Source organism: Heptranchias perlo, chromosome 7, assembly GCF_035084215.1.
Source record: "Heptranchias perlo isolate sHepPer1 chromosome 7, sHepPer1.hap1, whole genome shotgun sequence".
NCBI lineage: Eukaryota > Metazoa > Chordata > Chondrichthyes > Hexanchiformes > Hexanchidae > Heptranchias > Heptranchias perlo.
This window is the reverse complement of record NC_090331.1, coordinates 27,187,197-27,212,262: the sequence shown is the minus strand read 5'-3', so window position 1 is coordinate 27,212,262 and position 25,066 is coordinate 27,187,197. Positions and strand designations below refer to the sequence as shown.

Here is a 25,066-nt window from a genome sequence, read left to right as displayed (position 1 = left end):
TCTGAATGCATTGAATGGAATGAAGCTGCTGTATTTGTGCGGTAGATACGAACTAAACTCACCACAGAAAGTTATGTTAAATTAATTTAAGTCTAACATTCAGCCACCGATCTTCGGGTAAGCGTTCTCCAAGGCGGCCTTCGAGAACATTCAGCCACCGATCTGCGGGTAAGCGTTCTCCAAGGCAGCCTTCGAGACACATGACAACGCAAAATCGTCGAGCAGAAGTTGATAGCCAAGTTCCGCACCCATGAGGACGGCCTCAACCGGGATCTTGGGTTCATGTCACGCTACACGTAACCCCACCAGCAAAAAGGGGGAAAAAAATTATATGTTTTTTAAAATTCTCTCTCTCTCTCTGCCATTTTGAGTTTCTTTCTGCCTGCCTGTGTAATAGACACAATGTATATCGAGTGTACTGGGACGTGCTGTTCTCCGTGACTGGCCTGTTTGAATAACAACGACACCTTTTGATTGGTGTGATGCTGTCCCAACATAGTATAAGATATGCGATTTGAGAACCTTTTCATTCATTCATCTGACGAAGGAGATAATCTCCGAAAGCTTGTGATTTTAAAATAAATTTGTTGGACTATAACCTGGTGTTGTAAGATTCCTTTAATTTAAGTCTAAGTATTCTTTTAATTGTAAAATTGTAAAATTGTAATTGTAAAATTGTAATATTCTTTTAATGACATGGTAAGTGTTAATTACTGCTAATCAACCTCTCTGACATTGAAAATTAACTAATACAAGTGTGGAGTCTCATTCCTTCAAATTTTAATTGTTATTGAAGATTTAAAAAATAAATTATTTTTTTTAACTTTTTCTTTCTGTCCTTTTTCTCTCTTTCTCTCAATCCAATCTTTCTTTCCCTCTCTTTATTCCTCTTTCTGCACCTGAGTTGACATCGAATTCACCCACTCGAGCTGACACTTACTTCTCAGTCCTTGTGGTGTGAATTTCACAATCCTTTAATCTGATTGGTTAAAGAGATACACAGTTGCTTGCCCTGTTCACTCAGGTCCCAGATGCCCTGTTGAGGGCACCGTCCCCTTATTAGCTCACATTTCCAGCAACTTGCGGCGCAAAATATCATGGGGATTAAACTGGCAAGGGCAAGTCTAAGTAATGGCAAGCCGCCCCTCTTTGCCCGGCTACAGCAAATTCTGGGCTAACTTTTTACTGCATATTCATGCCCTGTTTGGTTTTCCCAATAGACCAACATTGGGGAAGAAGATATTGTTAAGGTGTAAAGTCTCAGGGTATGTTAAATAATCTTGCACTCTCAGCTGTGTTCAAAGGGAGTGTGGGTTGGAGCTAAGGCTACAACAGTGTAATACTGATTCTTCGACTCTTCCAGCATAGCTGTACACTAGACGCACTAGATCAGTAAATTTACCCCAATATTCCTAACTAAAAATATGAAATTCAAGTACAAAGTTCTGACTGAACTATGTGCAAATATTTGTAACTACTGCCAATTGTTTTCATGAGGCTCTCAAATATATTATTATACTATAGAAGTTTAATTGCACAGGAGGTCGTCATTTGGCCTGGTTGACTATATCATCCTCCTCCAATGCCTTTCCTCCATCGTCCAGCTGGGTGAGACTGCGCTCGCCTGGTTTCATTCTTATCTATCCAGTCGTAGCCAAAGAATCACCTGCCATGGCTTCTCTTCCCACTCCAGCATCATTACCTTTGGAGTCCCCCGAGGATCTATCCTTGGCCTCCTCCTATTTCTCATCTCCAATGCTGCCTCTCAGCGACATCATCTGAAAACATATCAGATTCCACATGTATGCCGACAACACCAAACTCCACCTCACCACCACAGACCCCTCCACTGTCTCTGATTTGTCACACTGTTTGTCCAACATCCAGTACTGGATGAGCAAAAGTTTCCTCCAGCTAAATATTGGGAAGACCAAAGCCATTGTCTTTAGTCCCCACTACAAACTCCGTTCCCTAGCCACCAACTTCATTCCTCTTCTAGCCATTGTCTGAGGCTGAACCAGACCGTTCACGACCTTGGTGTCCTATTTGACCCTGAGATGAGCTTCTGACCACATATCTGCTCCATCACCAAGGCTACCTGCTTCCACCTCAGTAACTTCACCCATCTCCGCCCCTGCCTCAACCCATCTGCGGCTGAAACCCCCATCCGTACCTTTGTTACCTCAAGACTCGACTATTCCAATGCTCTACTGCCTGGCCTTCCATCTTCCACCCTCCATAAGCTTGAGCTCATCTAAAACTCTGCTGCCCATATCCTAACTCGCACCAAGTCCTGTTTACCCATCATCCCTGTGCTCGCTGACCTACATCGGCTCCTGGTCCGAGAATGCTTCAATTTAAAAATTCCCATCATTGTTTCAAATCCCTTCATGGCCTCACCCCTCCCTATCTCTGTAACCTCCTCCCTACAACCCTCCAAGATCTCTGCACTCTTCCAATTCTTGTATCTTGCACATCCCCGATTTTAATCACTCCACCAATGGCGGCCATGCATTCAGCTGCCTAGGCCTTAAGCTCTGGAATTCCCTCCCTAAACTTCTCCACCTCTCTACCTCTCTCTCCTCCTTTAAGACACTCCTTAAAACCTATCTCTTTGACCAAGCTTTTGGTCACCTGTCCGAATATCTCCTTATGTGGCTCGGTGTCAAATTTTGTTTGGAAACGCTGCTGTGAAGCACCTTGGGACGTTTTACTACGTTACAGGCACTATATAATGCAAGTTGTTGTTGTTTGTCTTTGTGCCTACTTTGCAGGACCCGAGATAAAACTAATCCCACCACCCCGCATAGCCCTTCATCTTTAAATATTTATCTAATTTTATCTTTAAAAGTCTAATGGTCTTTGTCGCAAAACATTCCAAGCTCCAACAACCCACTTTATAAAGAGATATTTCCTAGTCTCTATCCTCACTCAGTGACAATTTTAAATTGATGACCCTCGTTACCTACTCCCCAACCGCAGGAAATAATCCTTCCCCATCGCAAATCAATCCAAGCTCCAATAACCCTTTGCATAGCAACATTTCTCCTAACCTCCATCCTTAGTCTCAGTTAAATTGATGACCCTTGCCACTCACTCCCCAACCACAGAAATAGTCTTACCATTAACACACTATAAAAACCTTCATAATTCAAAATCCTATATTAAATCCCCTCTTTGCTCCAGTGGAAATAGTTCCAGTATCTCAAGTTTCCTGGCATTATCCTTGTGAATCTATGCTGTACTCTTCCATTGGCATTAATTAATTTTCTATAATGGAGCACCCAAAACTGCAAACAGGACTCTGTGACCGAACCAATGTTTTGCACAAATTTTTCATTGCATCTTTACAGTTGTATTTTACACTGCAATACATAAAACCCCAAATGCTATTGACCTCTTTATGGCTGCTCTCGCACTATCAGGGAATTATGTATTTGAACTTCTAGGTCATTCTGTTAGCAGACACCCTTCAGCATCTTTCCATTGAGTGTATACTCCAATTCCTTGTTTTTCCTTTCAAAATATATTACCTTACACTTGTGCACAATTGCACCTACCACCTGACTTCCCATTTCGCGAAAATGTCTACGGCTTCAGGCATAGCTGAAGACTTTCATAGTTCTCCTCATTGTTTACTTAACCTCCTATTTCTGTGTCATCAGCAATTTCAAGATTGCTCTTCCTATGCCCAAGACCAAATCATCTAGATACGCTGAGAATAAAAGTGCATCCAGCACTGACACTTGGAATACACTACGTCCAATCTCCTTTAATCCGTGCAACGCCCAATTACCTGAACTTTCCATTTTCTGTCGGTCATTCAGTTTTCTGTCCATGCTTCTACATTTCCTCTTATACCATACACGTAAACTTTTCTAACAAGCTTCTTTTATATAATCTCCACAAGTTTCTCCTGATCTCCTGCCATAACCACTGTTTTAGATTAGATTTAGATTTAGATTTTAGATTTAGATTACTGGGACATTGGGACCGTTTCTGGGGAAGGTGGGATCTGTACAAGCGGGATGGGTTACACCCAAGCAGGACCGGGACCAATATCCTCGCCGGGGTGTTTGCTAGTGCTGTTGGGGAAGGTTTAAACTAGAATGGCAGGGGGCTGGGAACCTGAGCAGGGAGACAGAGGAGGGGGAAACAAGGATAGAAATAAAAGACAGAAAGGGAAGAAGCAATAGTGGAAGGCAGAGAAAACAAGGGCGAAAAACAAATAGGGCCATAGTGCAAAATAAAACTAAGATGACCAGCAATCTGCAAAAGACAAGTCTAAAGGCATTGTGTCTTAATGCACGGAGCATTCGCAATAAGCTAGATGAATTAACAGCGCAGATAGATATTAACGTTTTTGATATAGTTGCGATTACGGAGACATGGATGCAGCATGACCAAGGATGGGAAATTAACATCCAGGGGTATTCAATATTTAGGAAGGACAGGCAAGAATGGAAAGGAGGTGGGGTAGCGTGGTTAGTAAAGGAGAAAATCAATGCAATAGTGAGGAAGGATATTGGCTCGGAAAATCACGATGTGGAATCCGTATGGGTGGAGCTAAGAAACGCCAAGGGGCAGAAAACATTGGTGGGGGTTTTCTATAGGCCCCCAAATAGTAGTGGAGATGTAGGGGAGGGCATTAAACAGGAAATTAGAAACGCTTGCAAGAATGGTACAACTATAATCATGGGTGACTTTAATCTACATATAGATTGGTCAAACCAAATTAGCAATAATACAGTGAGGGAAGAATTCCTGGAGTGTGTACGTGATGGTTTTCTAGACCAATACGTTGAGGAACCAACTAGAGAACAGGCGATCCTAGACTGGGTATTGTGCAATGAGAAAAGATTAATTAACAATCTTGTTGTGCGGGGTCCCTTAGGGAAGAGCAACCATAACATGATAGAATTCCTTATTAAGATGGAGAGTGAAGTAGATGAATCTGAAACTAGGGTCCTGAATCTAAATAAAGGAAATTATGAAACTATGAGGTACGAGTTGGCTATGATAGATTGGGGAACTTTACTAAAAGGGATGACGGTGGATAGGCAATGGCTAATATTTAAAGAACCTGTGCAGGAATTACAACAATTATTCATTCCTGTCTGGCACAAAAATAAAACAGGAAAGGTGGCTCAACCGTGGCTTACAAAAGAATTTGGGGATAGTATTAGATCCAAAGAGAAGACATATAAAATTTCCAGAAAAAGCGGCAAGCCTGAGGATTGGGAGCAGTTCAGAATTCAGCAAAGGAGGACAAAGCGATTGATTAAGAAGGGAAAAATAGAGTATGAGAGTAAACTAGCAGGGAACATAAAAACTGACTGTAAAAGCTTTTATAAATATGTCAAGAGAAAAAGATTAGTGAAGACAAATGTAGGTCCCTTACAGTCAGAAATGGGGGAAATTATAATGGAGAACAAAGAAATGGCAGAACAATTAAACACTTTGGTTCTGTCTTCACAAAGGAGGACACAAATAACCTCCCGGAAATGTTAGGGAACCAAGGGTCTAGTGAGAGGGAGGAACTGAAGGAAACCAGTATGAGTAAAAAAAATAGTGCTAGGGAAATTAATGGGGCTAAAGGCTGACAAATCCCCAGGGCCTGATAATCTACATCCCAGAGTACTAAAGGAAGTAGCCCTGGAAATAGTGGATGCATTGGTGATCATCTTCCAAATTTCTATAGACTCTGGAACAGTTCCTACAGATTGGAGGGTGGCAAATGTAACCCCACTATTTAAAAAAGGGAGAGAGAAAACAGGGAATTACAGACCAGTTAGCCTAACATGAGTAGTGGTCAAAATGCTAGAGTCAATTATAAAGGATGTGATAACAGAACACTTGGAGGGCATTATCGGGATTGGATAAAGTCAGCATGGGTTTATGAAAGGGAAATCATGCTTAACAAATCTACTGGAGTTTTTTGAGGATGTAACTAGTAGACTGGATAAGGGAGTACCAGTGGATGTGGTGTATTTGGACTTTCAGAAGTCTTTTGATAAGGTCCCACACAAGAGGTTAGTGTGCAAAATTAAAGCACATGGGATTGGGGGGAATATACTGGCATGGATTGAGAATTGGTTGACAGACAGGAAACAGAGAGTAGGAATGAACGGGTCTTTTTCTGGGTGGCAGGCAGTGACTAGTGGGGTACCGCAGGGATCAGTGCTTGGGCCCCAGCTATTCACAATATATGGATGAGGGAACTAAATGTAACATTTCCAAGTTTGCAGACAACACAAAGCTGGGGTGCAAAGAGGATCCAATGTGATTTGGACAAGTTGGGTGAGTGGGCAAGAACATGGTAGATGCATTATAACGTGGATAAATGTGATGTTATCTACTTTGGTTGTAAAAACAGAAAGGCAGATTATTATCTGAATGGTGATAGATTGGGAAAAGGGGAGGTGCAACGAGACCTGGGTGTCCTTGCACACCAGTCGCTGAAAGCGAGCATTCAGGTGCAGCAAGCAGTTAGGAAGACGAATGGTATGTTGGCGTTCATTGCAAGAGGATTTGAGTACAGGAGCAGGGATGTCTTATTGCAGTTGTACAGGGCCTTGGTGAGACCACATCTGGAGAATTGTGTGCAGTTTTGGTCTCCTTATCTGAGGAAGGATGTCCTTGCCATTGGAGGGAGTGCAATGAAGGTTTACCAGATTGATTCCTGGGACGGCAGGACTGAGGTATGAGGAGAAATTGGGTCGACTAGGCCTATATTCACTCGAGTTTAGAAGAATGAGAGGCGATCTCATCGAAACATATAAAATTCCAACAGGACTAGACAGACTAGATGCAGGGAGGATGTTCCCGATGGCTGGGGAGTCCAGAACCAGGGGTCACAGTCTCAGGATACGGGGTATGCCATTTAGAACCGAGATGAGGAGAAATTTCTTCACTCAGAGAGTGGTGAACCTGTGGAATTCTCTATCACAGAAGGCAGTGGAGGCCAAGTCATTAGATGTATTCAAGAAGGAGATAGATATATTTCTTAATGCTAAAGGGATCAGGGGATATGGGGAAAAAGCGGGAACAGGGTACTGAGTTAGACGATCAGCCATGATCATTTTGAATGGCTGAGCAGGCCCGAAGGGCCGAATGGCCTACTCTTGCTCCTATTTTCTGTTTTTCTATGTTTTTCGGGGGGCTCTGTCGATCTTCCACCAGAGAAGCATTGCAGAAATTCCAGGTGCTTATCTTTAATATAAGACACTTTTTAAGATCCACTTAAAGAACTATTATTAAACATCCAATTTATGGCACATACTATAGCTTGTTTTACTTTCCTTCCAAATATCTCTTTCCATGCCATTTTTGTATTTGCTCTGCTGTTATTGTTCTATATTTATCTATACTAAAAAGACTTGATTATAATAGGTGCTCATATGCACTGGGAACCCATATGTTGTTGGTAGGTACTTCCCAGCTGCTTTTCCCCTTACTTGTGTCAGCTTGGCTCAGTGGTAACACTCTCACCATGTTGCAATTTCTATCTGATCTGATTTGTGTTCCATCCTCTCCACATATGGGCCTATAAATCCATTCACACCACACCCGTTTCCAGGGAGCGATTGAATTTCTGGGCTATGGTGTTGCTCCAAGTTTCATTCAGAACAGCAATAAATATCGACAATAGAGTGTTGATTTCTGCTGCTCTTATCCTGCAGTTATAAATAGTTTTGAAAAATTCTGTTGTTTACCAAACCATATTGTATTAACTATAGTAATAATAGAGCAGTCTCATGTCATTAAAGAAGCTAGGATAATCCCATCATCCAATATTATTCCATAAATCTCTCTTGCTCTTTTGCAAGGGTGAAAGCAGGAGGAAGCAATGCATATATATTAATGCACATCACTCCTGAGGGTGAAATTAAAGTGAAATAAAAAGAGACATTAAACAAATATGAAGGGATACTTGAGGCAAAAGAGATATAAAGGAATGATAAAAGTTATGAGGTGTAACATCAGAGATTTCAGCTGTGAGGTGATAGCACCCATCAAGGGAGACATGCAAAGCATCAGATACACAGAGTGAGGAAAGAGAGAATTGGAAGCAGGTGGTACAGGAAGAGTCAGAAGCATCGGGAGGGAGTGAGCGACAGGTGAAAACAATGAATCAATTGCACTGTGTGTTTTTTTTTCATTTAAATTCAATCTTAGAATTCAACTTACATTTGCCTTACATCTCGGGCTACTGACACTGCCGCCTTTAATTAGATGGAGCTGTAACAAGCAGCCAATTTTAATTCTTCAGATTTCATTTCATGGGACAAATCAAAAGAGACCATTCGCAATTAACTTGGGCAGGTAATGCAGCAATTCGAACACATAAAACTTGTCGATCACTTGCCTTAATGGCATGTGCTCACATTAGTTAACAGCAAGCCCTACCAAACGAGAAACAAAAATGGGAATTTGGAGTGTATTTATAGACAGAAAATCAGGCATTGCGGTACACTTAAGTTGGTGTTTTTATTATTACAGATCCAGACATGAATGTGATTGGTGACAAATAAGAATAAAACAATGCATAATTTAAGCTTGGTATTGCACAGAAATTAAGCTGGTTTATCCCTGAGCTCCAGCAAACAAATATTGTTATTCATTCAGAAATCTAAGTAGATCCAACCCCAGAGGTTGCAGTATTTGTAGCTATGAGTAAAAGGCACAGTTCCTTCCCTGTATCATTTATTACAAGTGAGGAACACATTTTTACTGCACAGTGTTGACATGTCTGCCTGTTTGTGTATTTAACTTGTGGATGCTAATTATAAGTTTGATTAAACTGACTCCAGTTCATTTATTCTGGAGAGAAAAAGATGTTTTAAAATCCACTTGAATTGTCTGGAGGGCCAAAGCTTCCCGCCCCCCCCCCCCCCACCTTTGTTGCCATTTATAATTATAAAAAAAGAAAGACGTGGATTTATATCGCACTTTTACGACCTCAGGACATCCCCAAGTGCTTCACAGCCAGTGAAGTACTTTTGAAGTTTAGTCACTGTTGTAATGTAGGAAACACGGCAGCCATGGTCCCACTTACAGCAATGTGATAATGACCAGATAATCTGTTTTAGTGATTTTGGTTGAGGGATAAATATTGGCCAGGACACTGGGGAGCATTCCTCTGCTCTTCTTCGAATAGTGCCATGGGATCTTTTATGCCGACTGAGGGAAGACGGGGCCTCGGTTTAATCTCTCAGCCATGTCTTACATTTAGCTTGGTATCTACTTTTACTATGGAGAAGCATAACTGATTTTGTTTGAAAAACATTCTGGATTTTAGCATATGAGGCCAAGTTTCAGTTTGGCAATTGTCACATTTCGAGACGTTTAACCATTTTCTACACAGAAATCATTTGGAAAATGGTTATATTTAAATGTTGTGTTTTTTAAGCAATGTGGCCCAGAATTTCCTGGAATGTTTTGGTGTGACCATGACATAGGAGCGAATTTCCTCAATCATTTGGGCAACCTCAGAGATAAGTCCACCAAAACTCTCTGCCATTCATTTACACAGCTCCACCTATACAAGAGCAGTTCACACAAAGCTTTCTGGATTTACGCGAATGCGCTGAAGTAGATTAAGGCCCAAAAGCTTCAGCGCAGCACGGCCCAAAGTCACCTGATATCGGTGTAACTAATACTTGAGGAGTTTTATGCTGATTTTCTTCACATTTTCCACTCTGAGACCTGGACTATATTTAACCGAAGTGCTGTCAGTCTCAGTGCACCTGAAATTTTTCAGACCCTCACCCACCCCCTCCGCCCCCATCAAGGCTTTAGAAGGACGAAACAGCTGAAATGGCCTTCCCAGTGGGCATATCCCTGTTTTACAAAAGAAAATTGTAAACAATTTTACAACACCAAGTTATAGTCCAGCAATTTTATTTTAAATTCACAAGCTTTCGGAGGCTTCCTCCTTCGTCATTTACCTGACGAAGGAGGAAGCCTCCGAAAGCTTGTGAATTTAAAATAAAATTGCTGGACTATAACTTGGTGTTGTAAAATTGTTTACAATTGTCAACCCCAGTCCATCACCGGCATCTCCACATCATTACAAAAGAAAGGAAGAACAGCAAATACAAGAGGCTTTGACAGTGAGGCACCTTGGCAGAAGACAGCAGCCCACTCGGTATTACCCCTATTGGTGACACTGCATTTGCAGTAGTTTTACGCCAGTGTTTACCTTCCATAGGCAAATGAGCTCCGTGGACAATTTCGGTGTAGGTTCCCATCAGCATGCAAACTGATGTAAATTTCGACGTTATTTCTGAGTAAGTGTGAGCCAGGAAATTTGGGGCCAGTGTCTTTGCACAATTTTTTTTTAAAAGAAGCACTCAGATGAAAAGTGGTTGAAATGCTAATGAGCTAAGCATTGAAGTTGTTTCCCTAAAGACTGTAAACAATAATCAATTCATTAGCATGTCATGGTAATCAATAAACACCACACCCATTGCATTGGGAGGTTCCTGATTCCAGGTGCTTGGCAGGGGTTGTCTAATATAGCGAGTCCCCTTCAGTTCTGAACACAGGGAGATAAAAACAGAGACAGAAACATTCACAGTCAGGTTTTTTTAAACAGAAAGCTGCAAGGGAAAGCTTTTGCCAAGCTCATAAGATTAACAAGAAGGCAAGTAGTAAGAAGTTATTTTGTTTAAGGTAAACGATCCACTTTTGTGGGGAAGCGTAGCATGTTCATTATTTTGTATTATTATATTAAAACAAGTTGTACTGATGAAATTAAGTAGATCTGATCATAATTGTTGCTCTATATGTTAATTAGCTATGAAATAAAGCAGCTTATGATTCATAGATGGCCTTGCCTCACCAAGTGTTTTCTCGGGCTACCTTCAAAAATGTTGAGAACCATACATGTGGTCACATGCAAAAGACAGGAATATGTGATTCAGATCACAAGGGGTTACTATTGTTACACCTCTGAGTAGGTATATCACTCAGACCACGTATGGGAATGATCAGATTTTAATATGGATAAAAGTAAGATAATGCAAATAGGCAGAGGTGTAGGCAGATTGCAGATGAGTGTAAAGACTTGGGAGGAAGGACATCAGGTACCATTCCAACATTTATAATGGGGGAGAAAAGAGCTGACACAATCCATGCCAAAATAATTTGAAGGTAAACAGGCCACCCTCATTCCCCCTCCCCATGTTTGTGGCGGAGGGAAGATGTAGCAATTAACATGTCTATTTTAAAGTAAGTTGGTGGAATTGTGGGTTTGGGCAAATTCCACCCTGATCAGAATTCAGCAGGTGAACCAGTTAAAGTTCAGGAAGGGTTGGCCCATCCATAACTTGAAAGGGTCTCCACTGATAAATGACTGAAAAAAAGGTTTGGGAGTGATCAAAAGTCATACTCTGAAAGCACCTGGTCAATGTGAGGCAGTTATCAATAAGGCAAAGCAGAAACAGAGGTGTATCATGAGGGCAATGGGTAACATATCAAGGCTACGGACCAAATGCTGGAATATGGGATTAGAGTAGACAGGGCTTGATGGCCGGCGCGGACACGATGGGCCGAAGGGCCTCTATCCGTGCTGTATAACTCGATGACTCTATAACAAGTTATACTGGCTTTATACAAATCAGTAGTAAGTAATTTAGGTCACCCTGCCTCAAAAAGGATATAGTTGCTTTAGAAAGATTCAGAAAGGAGTAAGCAGGATGATTCAAGGTCTTGGGGACTAAATTATGAAGAAAGGCTCAAGTGACGAAAATTATTTTGGTTAGAAAATAAGACTGAGAAGGAACATAGAATCATAGAAAGGTTACAGCATGGAAGGAGGCCACTCGGCCCATCGAGTCCGCGCCGACTATATGAGAGAACAATCCAGCTAGTCCCACTCCCCCGCCCTATTCCCGTAGCCCTGCAAATTTTTTCCTTTCAAGTACTTATCCGGTTCCCTTTTGAAGGCCATGATTGAATCTGCCTCCACCCCCCTCCTAGGCAGTGCATTCTAGATCCTAACCACTCGTTGTGTAAAAAAGTTTTTCCTCATGTCACCTTTGGTTCTTTTGCCAATAACTTTAGACCTATGTACTCTGGTTCTTGACCCTTCCACCAATGGGAAGAGTTTCTCTCCATCCACTCTGTCTAGACCCTTCATGATTTTGAATCTCCTCACAGCTATCTCTGTTCCAAGAAGAACAACCCCAGCTTCTCCAGTCTATCCATGTAACTAAAGTCTCTCATCCCTGGAATCATTCTAGTAAATCTCTTCTGAAGCCTCTCTAAGGCCTTCACATCTTTCCTAAAGTGTGGTGCCCAGAACTGGACACAATACTCCAGTTGTGGCCAAACCAGTGTTTTATAAAGGTTCATCATGACTTCCATACTTTTGTACTCTATGGCTCTATTTATAAAGCCCAGGATCCAGTATGCTTTTTTAACTGCTTTCTCAACCTGTCCTGCTACCTCCAACGATTTGTGCAAATATACCCCCAGATCTCGCTGTTCCTTTACCACTTTTAGAGTTGTGCCCTCTAGTTTATATTGCCTCTCCTCGTTCTTCCTACCAAAATGTATCACTTCGCATTTTTCTGTGTTAAATTTCATCTGCGACGTGTCCGCCCATGCCACCAGCCTGTCTGTATCCTCTTAAAGCCTATCACTATCCTTCTCACTGTTTACTACCCTTCCAAGTTTTGTGTCATCTGCAAATTTTGAAATTGTGCCCTGTACACCCAAGTCCAAGTCATTAATATAGTGGTCCCAGCACTGACCCCGGGGAACACTACTGTTCACCTCCCTCCAGTCTGAAAAACAACCGTTCACCACTACTCTTTTTTCCTGTCCCTTAGCCAATTCTGTATCCATGTTGCTACTGACCCCATTATTCCATGGGCCGCAATCTTGATGATAAGCCTACAGTGCGGCACTTTATCAAACGCCTTTTGAAAGTCCATATACACCACATCAACTAAGGTGCCCTCATCTACCCTTTCTGTTACCTCATCAAAAAACTCTATCAGGTTAGGTAAACATGATTTGTCTTTAACAAATCCATGCTGGCTTTCCCTAATCAATCCACACTTGTCCAAGTGACTGTTAATTCTGTCCCGGATTATCGTTTCTAAATGTTTCCCCGCCACTGAGGTTAAACTGACTGGCCTGTAGTTGCCGGGTTTATCCTTGCACCCTTTTTTGAACAAGGTGTAACATTTGCAATTCTCCAGTCCTCTGGCACCACCCCCATATCTCAGGATGATTGGAAGATCATGGCCAGTACCTCTGCAATTTCCACCCTTACTTCCCTCAGCAACCTAGGATGCATCCCATCTGGACCGGATGACTTATCTACTTTAAGTACAGCTAGCCTTTCAAGTACCTCTTCTTTATCAATTTTTAGCCCAACCAGTATCTCAACTATATCTTCCTTTACTGAGACTCTGGCAGCATCTTCTTCCTTGGTAAAGACAGATGCAAAGTATTCATTTAGTACCTCAGCCATGCCCTCTGCCTTCATGAGTAGATCTCCTTTATGGTCCCTAATCACCCCTACCCCTCCTCTTAATATCCGTTTACTGTTTACATGCCTGTAGAAGACTTTTGGATTTTCTTTTACACACATGCACAGTAACCAGTCTTAGACTTTCTTGTACTCTCTCTTAGTCTGATCCCACCTAATGCTGTACTATTACTTGCTCTAGTGCTATCTTTCTCCCGATCCTTTGTGCCCCTTGTTTCTCCATTCCATTGCTACATCCTGGTGCCCACCCTCCCTGCCAAAACCCCCCCACACTAGCGAACTTCCCCCGCGAGGACATTGGTCCCAGCTCCTTGAGGTGCAACGTGTCCAGCCTGTACAGGTCCCACCTTCCCCAGAACTGATCCCAATGCCCCAGGAATCCAAAGCCCTCCCTCCTGCACCATCTCTTCAGCCATGCATTCATCTGCCCTATCCTTCTATTTCTATACTCAATGGCGGGTGGCACCGGAAGTAATCTGGAGATTACTACCTTTGAGGTCCTGCTTCTTAATCTCTTTCCTAGCTCCCTAAAATCTGCCTGCAGGACCTCATCCCTCTTTCTACCTATGTCATTGGTACCAATATGGACCATGACCTCTGGCTGTTCAACCTCCCCTCCCAGAATGTTCTGCAGCCGCTCAGTGACATCCTTGATCCTGGCACCAGGGGAGCAACATACAATCCTGGAATAACGTCTGTGGCCGCAGAAACGCCTGTCTGCTTCCCTAACTATAGAATCCCCTATCGCTATTGCTCTCCTTCCCTTTCTCCACCTCCCCTGTACAGCTAAGTCATCCATGGTACTGTGGACTTGACTCTGGCTGCACTCCCCAGAGGAACCCTCTCCTTCACCAGTATCTGGTTAGAGAGTGAGATGCACTCAGGGGACTCCTGCACTACCTGCCTGGTCCTCCTTGTCTGTCTGGCGGTCACCCAGTCCCTCTCTGCCTGCACTTTCTTAAGCTGTGGGGTGACCACCTCTTGAAACGTTCTATCCACGTAGCTCTCAACCCCGCGGATACACTGTAGTGACGCCAGATGCTGCTCAAGCTCTGAAATCCAGATCTCGAGCTCCTGCACCTGTGGTTGTCCAGGACATGGGAAGCGTCCTGGAGTTCCCACATGGCACAGCATGTGCATTCGACTGGTGTGAGCTGCCCTGCCATGCCTCAACACATATGTCGTTAAATTAACGAAAGGTATAGATAAGGTAGCAAGCACATTATTCATGTTAGACGCTCCTTAAAACTTCCCTCTTTGACCAAGCTTTTGATCACTAATATCTTTTAATGTGGCTCAGTGTCAAATTTTTGTTTGATAACACTCCTGTGAAGCACCTTTGGATGTTTTACTATGTTAAAGGTGCTATATAAATGTGAATTGTTGTTGTTGTACATGTCTCACTCCCTCTGTTCCACTACTGCCTTCAGCCATCTAGGCCCTACACTCTGGAATTTTCTCCCTAAACCTCTCTGCTTCTCCACCACCCTTTCCTCCTTTAATATCCTCCTTAAAATCCATCTCTATGATCAAGCTTTTCGTTCACCCCGGCGACGTTTTTTGTATTAGCTGCTTCCGTGAGGTGCTTTGAGACGTTTTTCTACGCTAAGGGCATTGTATAAATGTAATTGTTTCAATTTGCCCCGCAACTTTGAAAAATAATGGAACAGTCGCTCCCGCCATTCTGCCAAGCACTCTGAAAACTGCTGTGGTATTAGTGTGGAGAACAACAGTAGGGCTTGGAATTTCATACGTGGCTCTGTGCTATAAATTAAACAAAAATCTTCTTTCGCCTGACGTATGTGAAATAGTAACTGAAGAGAACAAAGTCATGCCTGAGGATTCAGCCTTGAATATGACCCAAGAACATTTACCAATGTCTTACTGAATCTTGTATCACATTCGGTAACAAGTAAATTACTTGCAGAGCTGCATGTGGTGTACAATATATAAAATATGAATTACCTGCTAAATATCAGGTGCTGGTTAATAAACTGTTTAATTTCTGAACCTATACTTCCTTGAAATCTGTGAGAAAGGTGACATTGAATAAAAATGCTAAGATGTAAGCCTAATACAAAGGACACAGATTGCAAAACTACTTAAATATATATAACTGCGCTCATTGTTAAGAGTAACATGCATCAAATAAGTTGTACCGTGAAACCAAAAAGAGTGTGGGGGGTGAAATTGATCTGGGATGGTAGCGCAAAACAGGTGATAGTGAATCGGCAGCTTGTTTTACACCCACCTGATTTTCTTTTCCACGTCAATGAAAAAGAAAATAGTGTGGGATGCAAAATGGGATGCCATTTCACTATCGCCTGTTTTACGTTACTGCCTAAGACCAATTTCACTCTCATTGTCACTCCAAATGAGCAATTCTTGGCAGGTCTGTGCTGGAATGTGCACTCTTTTTAAGATGTTTAGAAATTGTCCATTGAAGTGAATGGTAGCTGTAAAGATAGGCATTTCTGTTAAAAAAAATGCCTATCCCTTTATGTTTTCCACATTGTGATTTTAATATTTTTTATTTTGAGAACATATCTATGATTTGCCGCTGTAGCGTCCAGAAGACATTTGTTTTAATAAAAAGCGCATGTTATTCTGACTTCAGCCAGAGGGAATTCTCACAGAACATACACTGCATGGCATTGAGTTGAGTATTGTTGGTCCATTTTCAGACAGATTGGGAGTCATGCTTTTATTCATCATCTGTCATCTGCTAAGTTCCTACTAGGGGCCCCAATATGCAAACGAGGCAAAAATGTGGCAATTTGTGATTGAAAGCTTCATCAAATTAGAGGCCCTGGTGAGACGTCCAGAAGATGTTGCACAACTTAGAAAGCACAAAGCCAATACATGAATATCACTGCAAAGTAACTGTTCAATGAGGTTCACGTTTTTTCTTTTTTTTTGTCTTTCCATAGATCACATGACTGGGAAGGGGAAGGGGTGGGTTGACTGTGCACATGGGCTGCATCATGTCTCGATATGATCGACATGATAGACTAGATGGTCTTTTCTGTCTTTTTTCAAGTGTTTGTATGACATATATGTACCTGAAGTACCAAGAGATATTTCTCTGGGCCATTTCTTTGGGGAGCGGGCAGGAAATTGGACATGAATTTAGATTTGAGGTTAGGATCAGATCAGCCATGATCTTATTAAATGGCGGAGCAGGCTCGAAGTGCCGATTAGCCTACTCCTGCTCCTATTTCTTATGTTCTTCTGTTCTTATATCATCACATCTTAATCTCCACTGCGTTTATGTTGATAGGCAAAACTGGTACATAATAGGAGGGTTAAGCATGGAACATGTGGTGCACCATCTGACTAGAAACAGCTTATTCCATATGAGTAAACAATAACAGTTATTTAAGAGGGAGATAGCAAATATTGGACAGATGCCTGGAACTACTATTATATACCATTTAAATTATATATTCTAATGATATAATCACTCAGATTGAGATCATCCTTTCAGCTGCATCCCCACCTTTCCACTTCCCACCAAGCCAAGCCTCCTTCAAGGTACCTCACTGCCCTATAACTAAATCTACCTCTTTCTCTAGTTTCTCTCCTATCTCTCCCTCTTGCCTTCTCCGACCTCATTTTGTCCATGAGATCCACCTCCTGCTTCCATGACCACATTCCCACTAAACTGACGACTTCGCAACTTCTCTTCCTGGCCCCCATGCTAACTGACATTGTAAATGACTCCCTCTCCTCAGATAATATTCCCTTCGCTTTCACAACCACCAACATCAACCCCTCTGCCCTTGAAAACTACTGCCCATCTCCAACTTTCCTTTTCTCTCTGAAGTCCTTCAACATATTGTCACCTCCCATCTTTCTTGAAACTCTATGTTTGAATCTTACCAATCAGATTTCCACCCCTGTCAGAGCACTGAAACAACCCAAAATAAAATCACAAATCACATTGCCTCTGACTGTGACCTCATACATTATCCCGCCTCCTCCTTTCTGCAGCCTTTGATACAGATGGCCACACCATCTTCCTCCAATGCCTTTCCTCTGTGGTGTAGCTCGGTGGGATTGCCCTTGCTTGGTTCCACTCCTACCTATGTAATTGTAGCCAGAGTATCTCCAGCAATGGCTTCCCTTTCTGCCCCCGCACCATTACCTCTGGAATCTCCCAACGATTTATCCTTAGTTCCCATCTCTTCCTCATCCAAATGCTGCCACTTGGCAACATCATCCGCACACATGGTACCAGTTTCACATGTACACTGATGACCCCCAGCTCTACCTTTCCACCACCTCTCTCTCGACACTTCCACTGCCTCTGTGTTGTCAGACTGATTATCCCATATGCAGTCTTGGATAAGACCCAATTTTCTCCAGTTAAACTCTCGCTACTGATACCATCCCCTTTCCCGGCCATTGTCTCAGGCTGAACCAGATTGTTTCGCAAACATATTCTCCTTTTGAACAATCCAGCATTTTTATAAATTAGATTTAGTTAGCTGTGCCTGGAATTGATTCAAAGCAGAAAATAAGAATTTAATTTTTGGGAAAATAAAATCTTCAGTGTACCCCAATAGGAAATATCTGGTTAAATTTAGTTAAGCAAGGGTTTCAAAGGTTTAGTTTGGATATGCAGCTTGGACATTGAACAGTTCTTTTTCTCTTTTGTTTATTCCTATTGATAAGCATAGAGGAGCAATTTGCAGTGAAGCAGCATTTTTAATCTGCATTTTGTGATAAATAAATTAAAGCTCATAAGAATATAAAGTTTACAGAACATGAAAAGACATGAGGAAGGTTATTAGCTCGTCTTCTGGTTGTGCTCTTGGCATCTGATCCTTTATACACATGTACAGATAAAAGAAAATAGGCAACCATGGCTAATCAGAAACAGGTTGCTGTAATGCTAAAGCTAAACTGTTATGGGAGAGGTGTTGAATACAAGTGCTAAACCAAATGTTAGATCAATAAATATTTCTAATCTCCCATGGAGATGATAGGGAAAGAATCGTTTGAACATTCAGCTGAAATCAATAGGCAAAAATAAAAGATGGATAGTCAGATAACAGAAGAAAATCCAGACTGTAAGCTTATCAGACGGATGATGGCTGTATTATTGGACCTACAATCATTGTTTCCACCTTATGAATCATTGAAGTACAAGGCTCGATGATTATTCATTGACGTGCTGTACCTTGACTTCCAAAAAGCATTTGATAAAGTTTTGTATAATAGTATTTAAACTTAAAACAGTGAGATTCCAGAGTAAAACCTGGGAATAGTTTAGAAATTGGCTGTAGGGTAGGAAGCAGCAGTTACGTGTTACAGGAATTATGTAAGGGGATTAAAGTGCTGAGGAGGGTGCCCCAGTGATTGATTTATTATTATTTCTAATTTACAACAATGGCTTAGATTCAGAAGCTGAATATAAACTGGTCAAATTCACAGCTCGGGAGGGAGTCAAATCTGAGTTAGACAAAAGAAGTGGGTGGAATAATGACAGATAATATGGACAAATGTAAAGTAATACAAATAGGAAGAAAATATGGGCGTCATAAATATTCTATGAAAGATATTTACATAGCTAAGGGAGTTGAAAGAGATCTATGGGTTTTCGTAGACTTGGTGCACAACATGCCCAGTTACTACACAGCAGCCATCAACAAGTTACACAGAATTCTGATCTATTAGCCAAAATAGCACAGTACAAGTTAGAGAAAGTCATGCTCAAACTGTATAATGCTCTAGTCAGACAACACCTTGAGTCTTGTGTCCAGTTCTACTCACTGAGGCATTAGGACACATTCAAGCCTTTGAGGCATTTCAGAAAAAAAGGCATGATCCCCAACATCAGTACCTCGGGACGTTTTAGTACATCACTGTTCTTGTTGTTGACGGAGCCATGAGAAACAACTGGAGAAGCCTGGGCTTTTCAGCCTTAAAAGGTTATTTCAAATAAATATGACAGTGTATGATCTAGAAAGGTAGATAAAAAATACTGCTACAAATTAAACCATGACAGAAAGACAAATCGCAGGTCCAAATTAGTAAAATGTCCAATTTAGGACTGATGTCGTGGGATTATTCTTCAGGCAAAGAGGGGGTGATTTTTATCTGGTATGCCCCATTTTCAGCACGAGCAGGGTAGTGGCAGACAAATTTTTAATTAAAAACTAACATTCACTTGCCGCATAAGACCCATCCTATTTGACTTTTGAGCAGGGGTCAAAATAGGCAACCACTGCTCCTGCCCAAAAATAGTCAAAGTGAGATCCGAAGGTGCTTTTGGGACCTCAGTGCAATTTTGATCCTCCACTGGGCAGAGTGCACTAAGCCGCAGAAGCAGCAGTGCTTAAAGGAACTGCTGTAGGCCATTCCAAAAAAAAAATCAAGAATCAGCTTTGCCAATGACTTTTGTGGGGCCATGATTCTCCCAGCCTCACAAAAACCTTCCCTCCAGCTGCTGAACCCTCTGTGCCCCCGGCCCACTGGGATTGCCCCCCACCATTTTAAACTAAAATTTCTGGCTTGGCTCCATAGATTTTCCATTCACTGGATCAACAAACTGCCTGTCATTGCTTATTCAGCACTGGCACTTCATTGTGCTTATTAGAATGAAGCCCAAACATGAAAATGGATAAGGCCTCCATCGTCATTGGTCAGGTGGAGTGGACATCCTGCCGACCACCTGACCAAATGGTGACAGACACCAAAATCTTCCCCAGAGTGATTAACAAATGGAACAGACTTCTGGGTAGGGTAGTGGATACAAAAACCCTGGAATAACTTCAGGAAGTGTTGGATGCCATGACAGTGGGGGTGGGGGGGAGGGAATGTAGAATTTGTCTGGAAGAAAGAGCAAAGATGGATCAAATGGCCTTGCTCATGTGTGTCTGCCTTGTAATAATTAAAATGTTTTAAAAATGTCATTTCTGTCAGCTTACTTTCTTCTGGAAAACTGAAGCATTTTTAAATTGAATTTCCACATTTATTGATGTCTATAGATGTCATTTTTAATTTAATAATGAACTTTTCATTAAATGGCTATTTCAAAAAATGTGAAATGGTTATTATTTAACATTTGTTAGATTTTTGTCAAAGGCAGAAATGCGAATACAGATTCAGAAAGGTTGATTGCAGATTTAAAAAAATCATTGATCTATCATAATAAAAAAATTCTAAAATATTTCTAGGTGCTGAAAATACTCACTGTGGATGCTGTGTGAAATATTGATGACTCTCTCTTCAGTGAATCCATTCAGTGGTGTCATCTTGGCACATTTCAGTTCAGCATGAGCAGACATTTCTTCACCTGTTATCCAGCAGACCAGTTCCTCATCATAAATAAAATCTAGTGCAATGATTCCATTTATATTGATGGAATTCAGGGTTGAAACACTAGATCCATTTAGACTGGTTGCCACGATACTTTTAACATTGGCAATTAAAAGTACTGGAGGTCTATCAATAGGTTCTGAAAAAGATTAAGTTAATAGATTGAGTTTTTAAAAAAAATAAAATTACGTTACAATGACAAAACTCTAATTATTCCACAATTTGAAAAAAAATATTTGAATCTGTGCATCTGCAGCATAAAATGGGAATGATGTCACTTATTTTGATGACGAGGCTTAAAACTGCACATTGAGAAGTAGAGTTGATGTTCATGTTATGGTAAAAGTAATTGTACATTAGCTACCAACTATGAATTTCCATTGGAGATCCACTAGGCAGAGTGCACCTATGGTGCACAATGCCTGAAAAGAAGTACTGCTGATGTTTTTCCTCCCTGCGCCATTTGCATGGCCTGGCAAACTTCAGGGGCAGGCATACCCCTCGCTCAACTGTGCATCTTTAAAAAAGAGGGCAGATTCCAGTCACTGAGATCAGGACCTTCTCACTGCTCACTGAGGGGGAAAGAGGTAGAACACAATTCTGCCTACTTCCCTGCGTGATCTTCAGCTTGCCCCCACAGACTCCCTGGTCTATGGAGGCCCAACTTTACACCAAGGTTTTTCTGATGCCCCTCTGCTGGGACGCCAAATAAGAAGAAGTCCAAAAAATTAAGATATGAGACTGGGAGCTACCCTCCCCCCTCATTAAAGTACCAGCGCTAAGCCTGTGCCTACTAGAGGTGCAGGCCTATTTGTGTCACAAGGGAAAGCGCCAGGATATCCCAGAGTAGTGCAATGGGGGCAGAGATCTGACATAACTGCTTTCTGCCCCCGTTTCTCCTTTCATGCTCCTGGGAAGTGTCAATTCCCAAGGTGCAAAGAGGAGGAAAATCCCCCATACATTTTTTTAAAGAAGAAACCCAATCAAACAGTTAAAATTCTTGGAAATTATTCCATTTTCATATAAAAAAGGTAATCAATGTTTGGAATTCCAACTAGAAAATCATTAGTTCAGGTACTCAAAATTTCATGGCTAACTTGGTTGACTTTCATCATTATCAGATCAATAAATTAAGCTATGTGCAGCAGCAAAGTGATATATCTATGGAGAGAGGAAATCTGGCAACATCACTAAATTCCCACTGAAATGGGAACTTCTGCTAAATCACACAGACACTGATAGTCTTCGTTACAAAAACCTGTTCTACAATTCTTTTAATCAGCTCTCAGGTACTACTTCATAAATACCTAACAAGAGACTGTTAGAACTCCAATCTAGCATTTATAAAAATACTTGGCATGTGGTATGAAACCTAACAAGTTGGTGGTAACTAAGCAAACAAATTAAATTCACTTACAATTGTTGCAATGTTCCCTCTCTCATCCCTGACACAAAGTTGGATACAACTTAACAGGAATGATTCATCGACCTTTGTATTTTGATTTGCTAAAACAATGATAAACACCAGAGTTTTTGCTCACATATAGATTTTTTCATGGATATAGAATTTATGATCCTTCATGAATGCATGTACTGCTTGGTCTCATTATGCTTAGGGAACATTAAAGATGAATACACTTTTTGTTTGTGCCAAGCCATTATGTGTTCCCAAGGGATCCAACAGCATTGATTGTTTTTACCAAAGGATTTGTTAGGTCTGATGCTGGCACCATGAAATATATGATGCCTCTTTTAGGTTGTATTTTACTATAATAACAATTGGTAAAGTTATATCTGTTAGCACATTTGATTAGCGGATGGTGGTAATGTGACAGGGTGCAACTTTATCAAGGACAGGTGTCTCAAAAGTTGGACTCTGTTGGCTGCCTGGACAACAGAAAAAATTGGAGAAAAATCTAATGGGGTGCCAAGTCAACAACAACAACGTGCGCCTTTAAAGTAGTAAAACATCCCAAGGTGCTTCACAGGAACGTTATCAGACAAAATTTGGCACCGAGGAGATATTAGGAGATATTAGGACAGGGAGGTTTTAAGGAGCTTCTTAATGGAAGAGAGTGAGGTGGAGGGGTTTAGGGAAGAAATTCCACAGCTTAGGGCCTAGACAGCTGAAGTTGGAGATTTCTATAGCTTAATATGCATGCTCCAACAACCCTGGTTCAGCAGTGAAAGTTAACTTTGCTTTTGAGCTTCTGGATATGAGGGACAGAGCTCTAAGCAACGATGTTCTCTATCTGAGAGTTTCATCGGTAGGAAAAGCATCTGTAGGAAAAACAACAACAACTTGCATTTATATAGCACCTTTAACATACTAAAACATTCCAAGGCGCTTCACAGGAATGTTATCAAACAAACCGATACCGAGCCACATAAGGAGATATTAGGACAGGTGACCAAAAGCTTGGTCAAAGAGGTAGGATTTAAGGAGCGTCTTAAAGAAGGAGAGAGAGGTAGAGGGGCGGAGAGGTTTAGAGAGGGAATTCCGGAGCTTCAGGCCTAGGCAGCTAAAGACATGGCCGCCAATGGTACAGCAATTAAAATCAGGGATGCGCAAGATGCAAGAATTGGAGGAGCGCAGAGATCTCGGAGGGTTGTAGGGCTGGAAGAGGATACAGAGATAGGGAGGGGCAAGGCCATGGAGGGATTTGAAAACAAGGATGATAATTTTAAAATCGAGGAAATCTCGGACCAGGAGCCAATGTAGGTCAGTGAACACGGGTGATGGGAGAACGGGACTTGAAGCAAGTTAGGAGACAGGCAGCAAAGTTTTGGATGAGCTCAAGTTTATGGAGGGTGGAAGATGGGAGGCTGGCCAGTAGACTTGGAAACGTCCAGTCTAGAGGTAACAAAGCCATGCAGAGAAGCTTTGCAACTGGTATTATATGGTAAATTTTGTGAGGTCTCACGCCACTGACAGTACCTTGCAATATTTATTCTCATATGTAAACATTTTGGATTGTTCAGAATGTTGAAGTGAAATATTTTTGTATTCCTGGCATAGAAATGTAGCTGTGACTTAAATAGATGGGAAAGCTTGGGAGAAGTACTTGTTTTTAAAGTACTTCCATTTTATATAGTGGAAACAATAAGCTCACTTTCAATTTATCTTATATTTAAAAAAAACATCAGTTTTACTGCTAGTATGGAGACACTTAAGTAGGGCTTCCCTTCCTGCTCATCTACTCCAGAGATTTCAATTAGGGAGAATGTCCCAAGGCTATTCCAATGCAAACAGCAGGGGGATTGACTTCAAACAGACCTCAGAGCTAACTGACCATGGTAAATCAGGAAATGCAATTTCCCACTCTATTCCCAAGCCTGGGTGGCTCCAGGTTGGCCCTTGGCCGTTGCATTTCCTGTCATTTGTGAAGAAGCTGCTCCAGATTGCATTGAGACATTTGCTATAACAGTTGTCACTGGAGCAACCCAAGGAGTAGGATGACCCCATTTGAAGGGTCTCAATGCCAACAGGAAAATGGCCATTTCAAAAAAAACAAAATGAACTTAAGGTGAGCACATCAGTTTCTTCTATTAAAAGGGGGAATACTTTGGTTAAAAGTCCACCCTTTAGATTTTCCTTTCCAGCAACTCTTTTTCAATTGTTGTTATAGTAAAATAGAACATAAAAGAGGCACCATATTTTTCATGATGCCAGCAGTAGATCTAACAATAAACTCACTATGTCCTCTTATAAGGGATTGGCAGGTTGCAGAGAATGGATTCGAGTATGGAGTTGACCATACTAAGTCCACTGATCTGATTCATTCTGAACCATATTGAGTCTGGGAGAAAGAGTTGGGGGCTTCATTACAGCCTGTCACAATATGGTTATAATATTCTATCACTGGCTTGCTACAGGCTTTGAAGAACAGCGAGTTAGTTACTTGGCCTTCTTATCATTGAAGATAAACTGCACACTGCCGAGTTCTCTTTGTATCTGTTTGCAGTGACTCGAGTTTCTTCTTATCTTTCAGATGAGAACTAATCACTCTTTAGTAATCAGCAGGGTGGAGCCAACAAAGCTTCCATGAAAGGCCCTGCATAGCAATTGATATAGAATATAACCATCCATTTATTATGATCCAACTTTTGCATCCTGTGAAGAAGACATCTATCCAGTTCAACGACTCACCACATGGAGCACAAGCAGAAAGCTGCTCCGTGATTTCGAGTGAGATTGACAGCATAGGAGTTTCAAATCCGCACAACACAATT

The 25,066-nt window shown here is 41.5% G+C and overlaps 1 protein-coding gene across 1 annotated transcript in view; it reads right to left on the bottom strand.

The window, feature by feature from the left end:
* The window catches only part of LOC137323576 (low-density lipoprotein receptor-related protein 1-like), a 1,400,855-nt gene that overhangs the window by 888,112 nt on the left and 487,677 nt on the right, over nucleotides 1-25,066 (bottom strand). Inside the window, exon 6 of the mRNA XM_067987196.1 lies at nucleotides 20,709-20,972. Within this exon, the coding sequence (XP_067843297.1) occupies nucleotides 20,709-20,972 (264 nt within the window). The remainder of the gene's footprint in view (nucleotides 1-20,708; nucleotides 20,973-25,066) is intronic.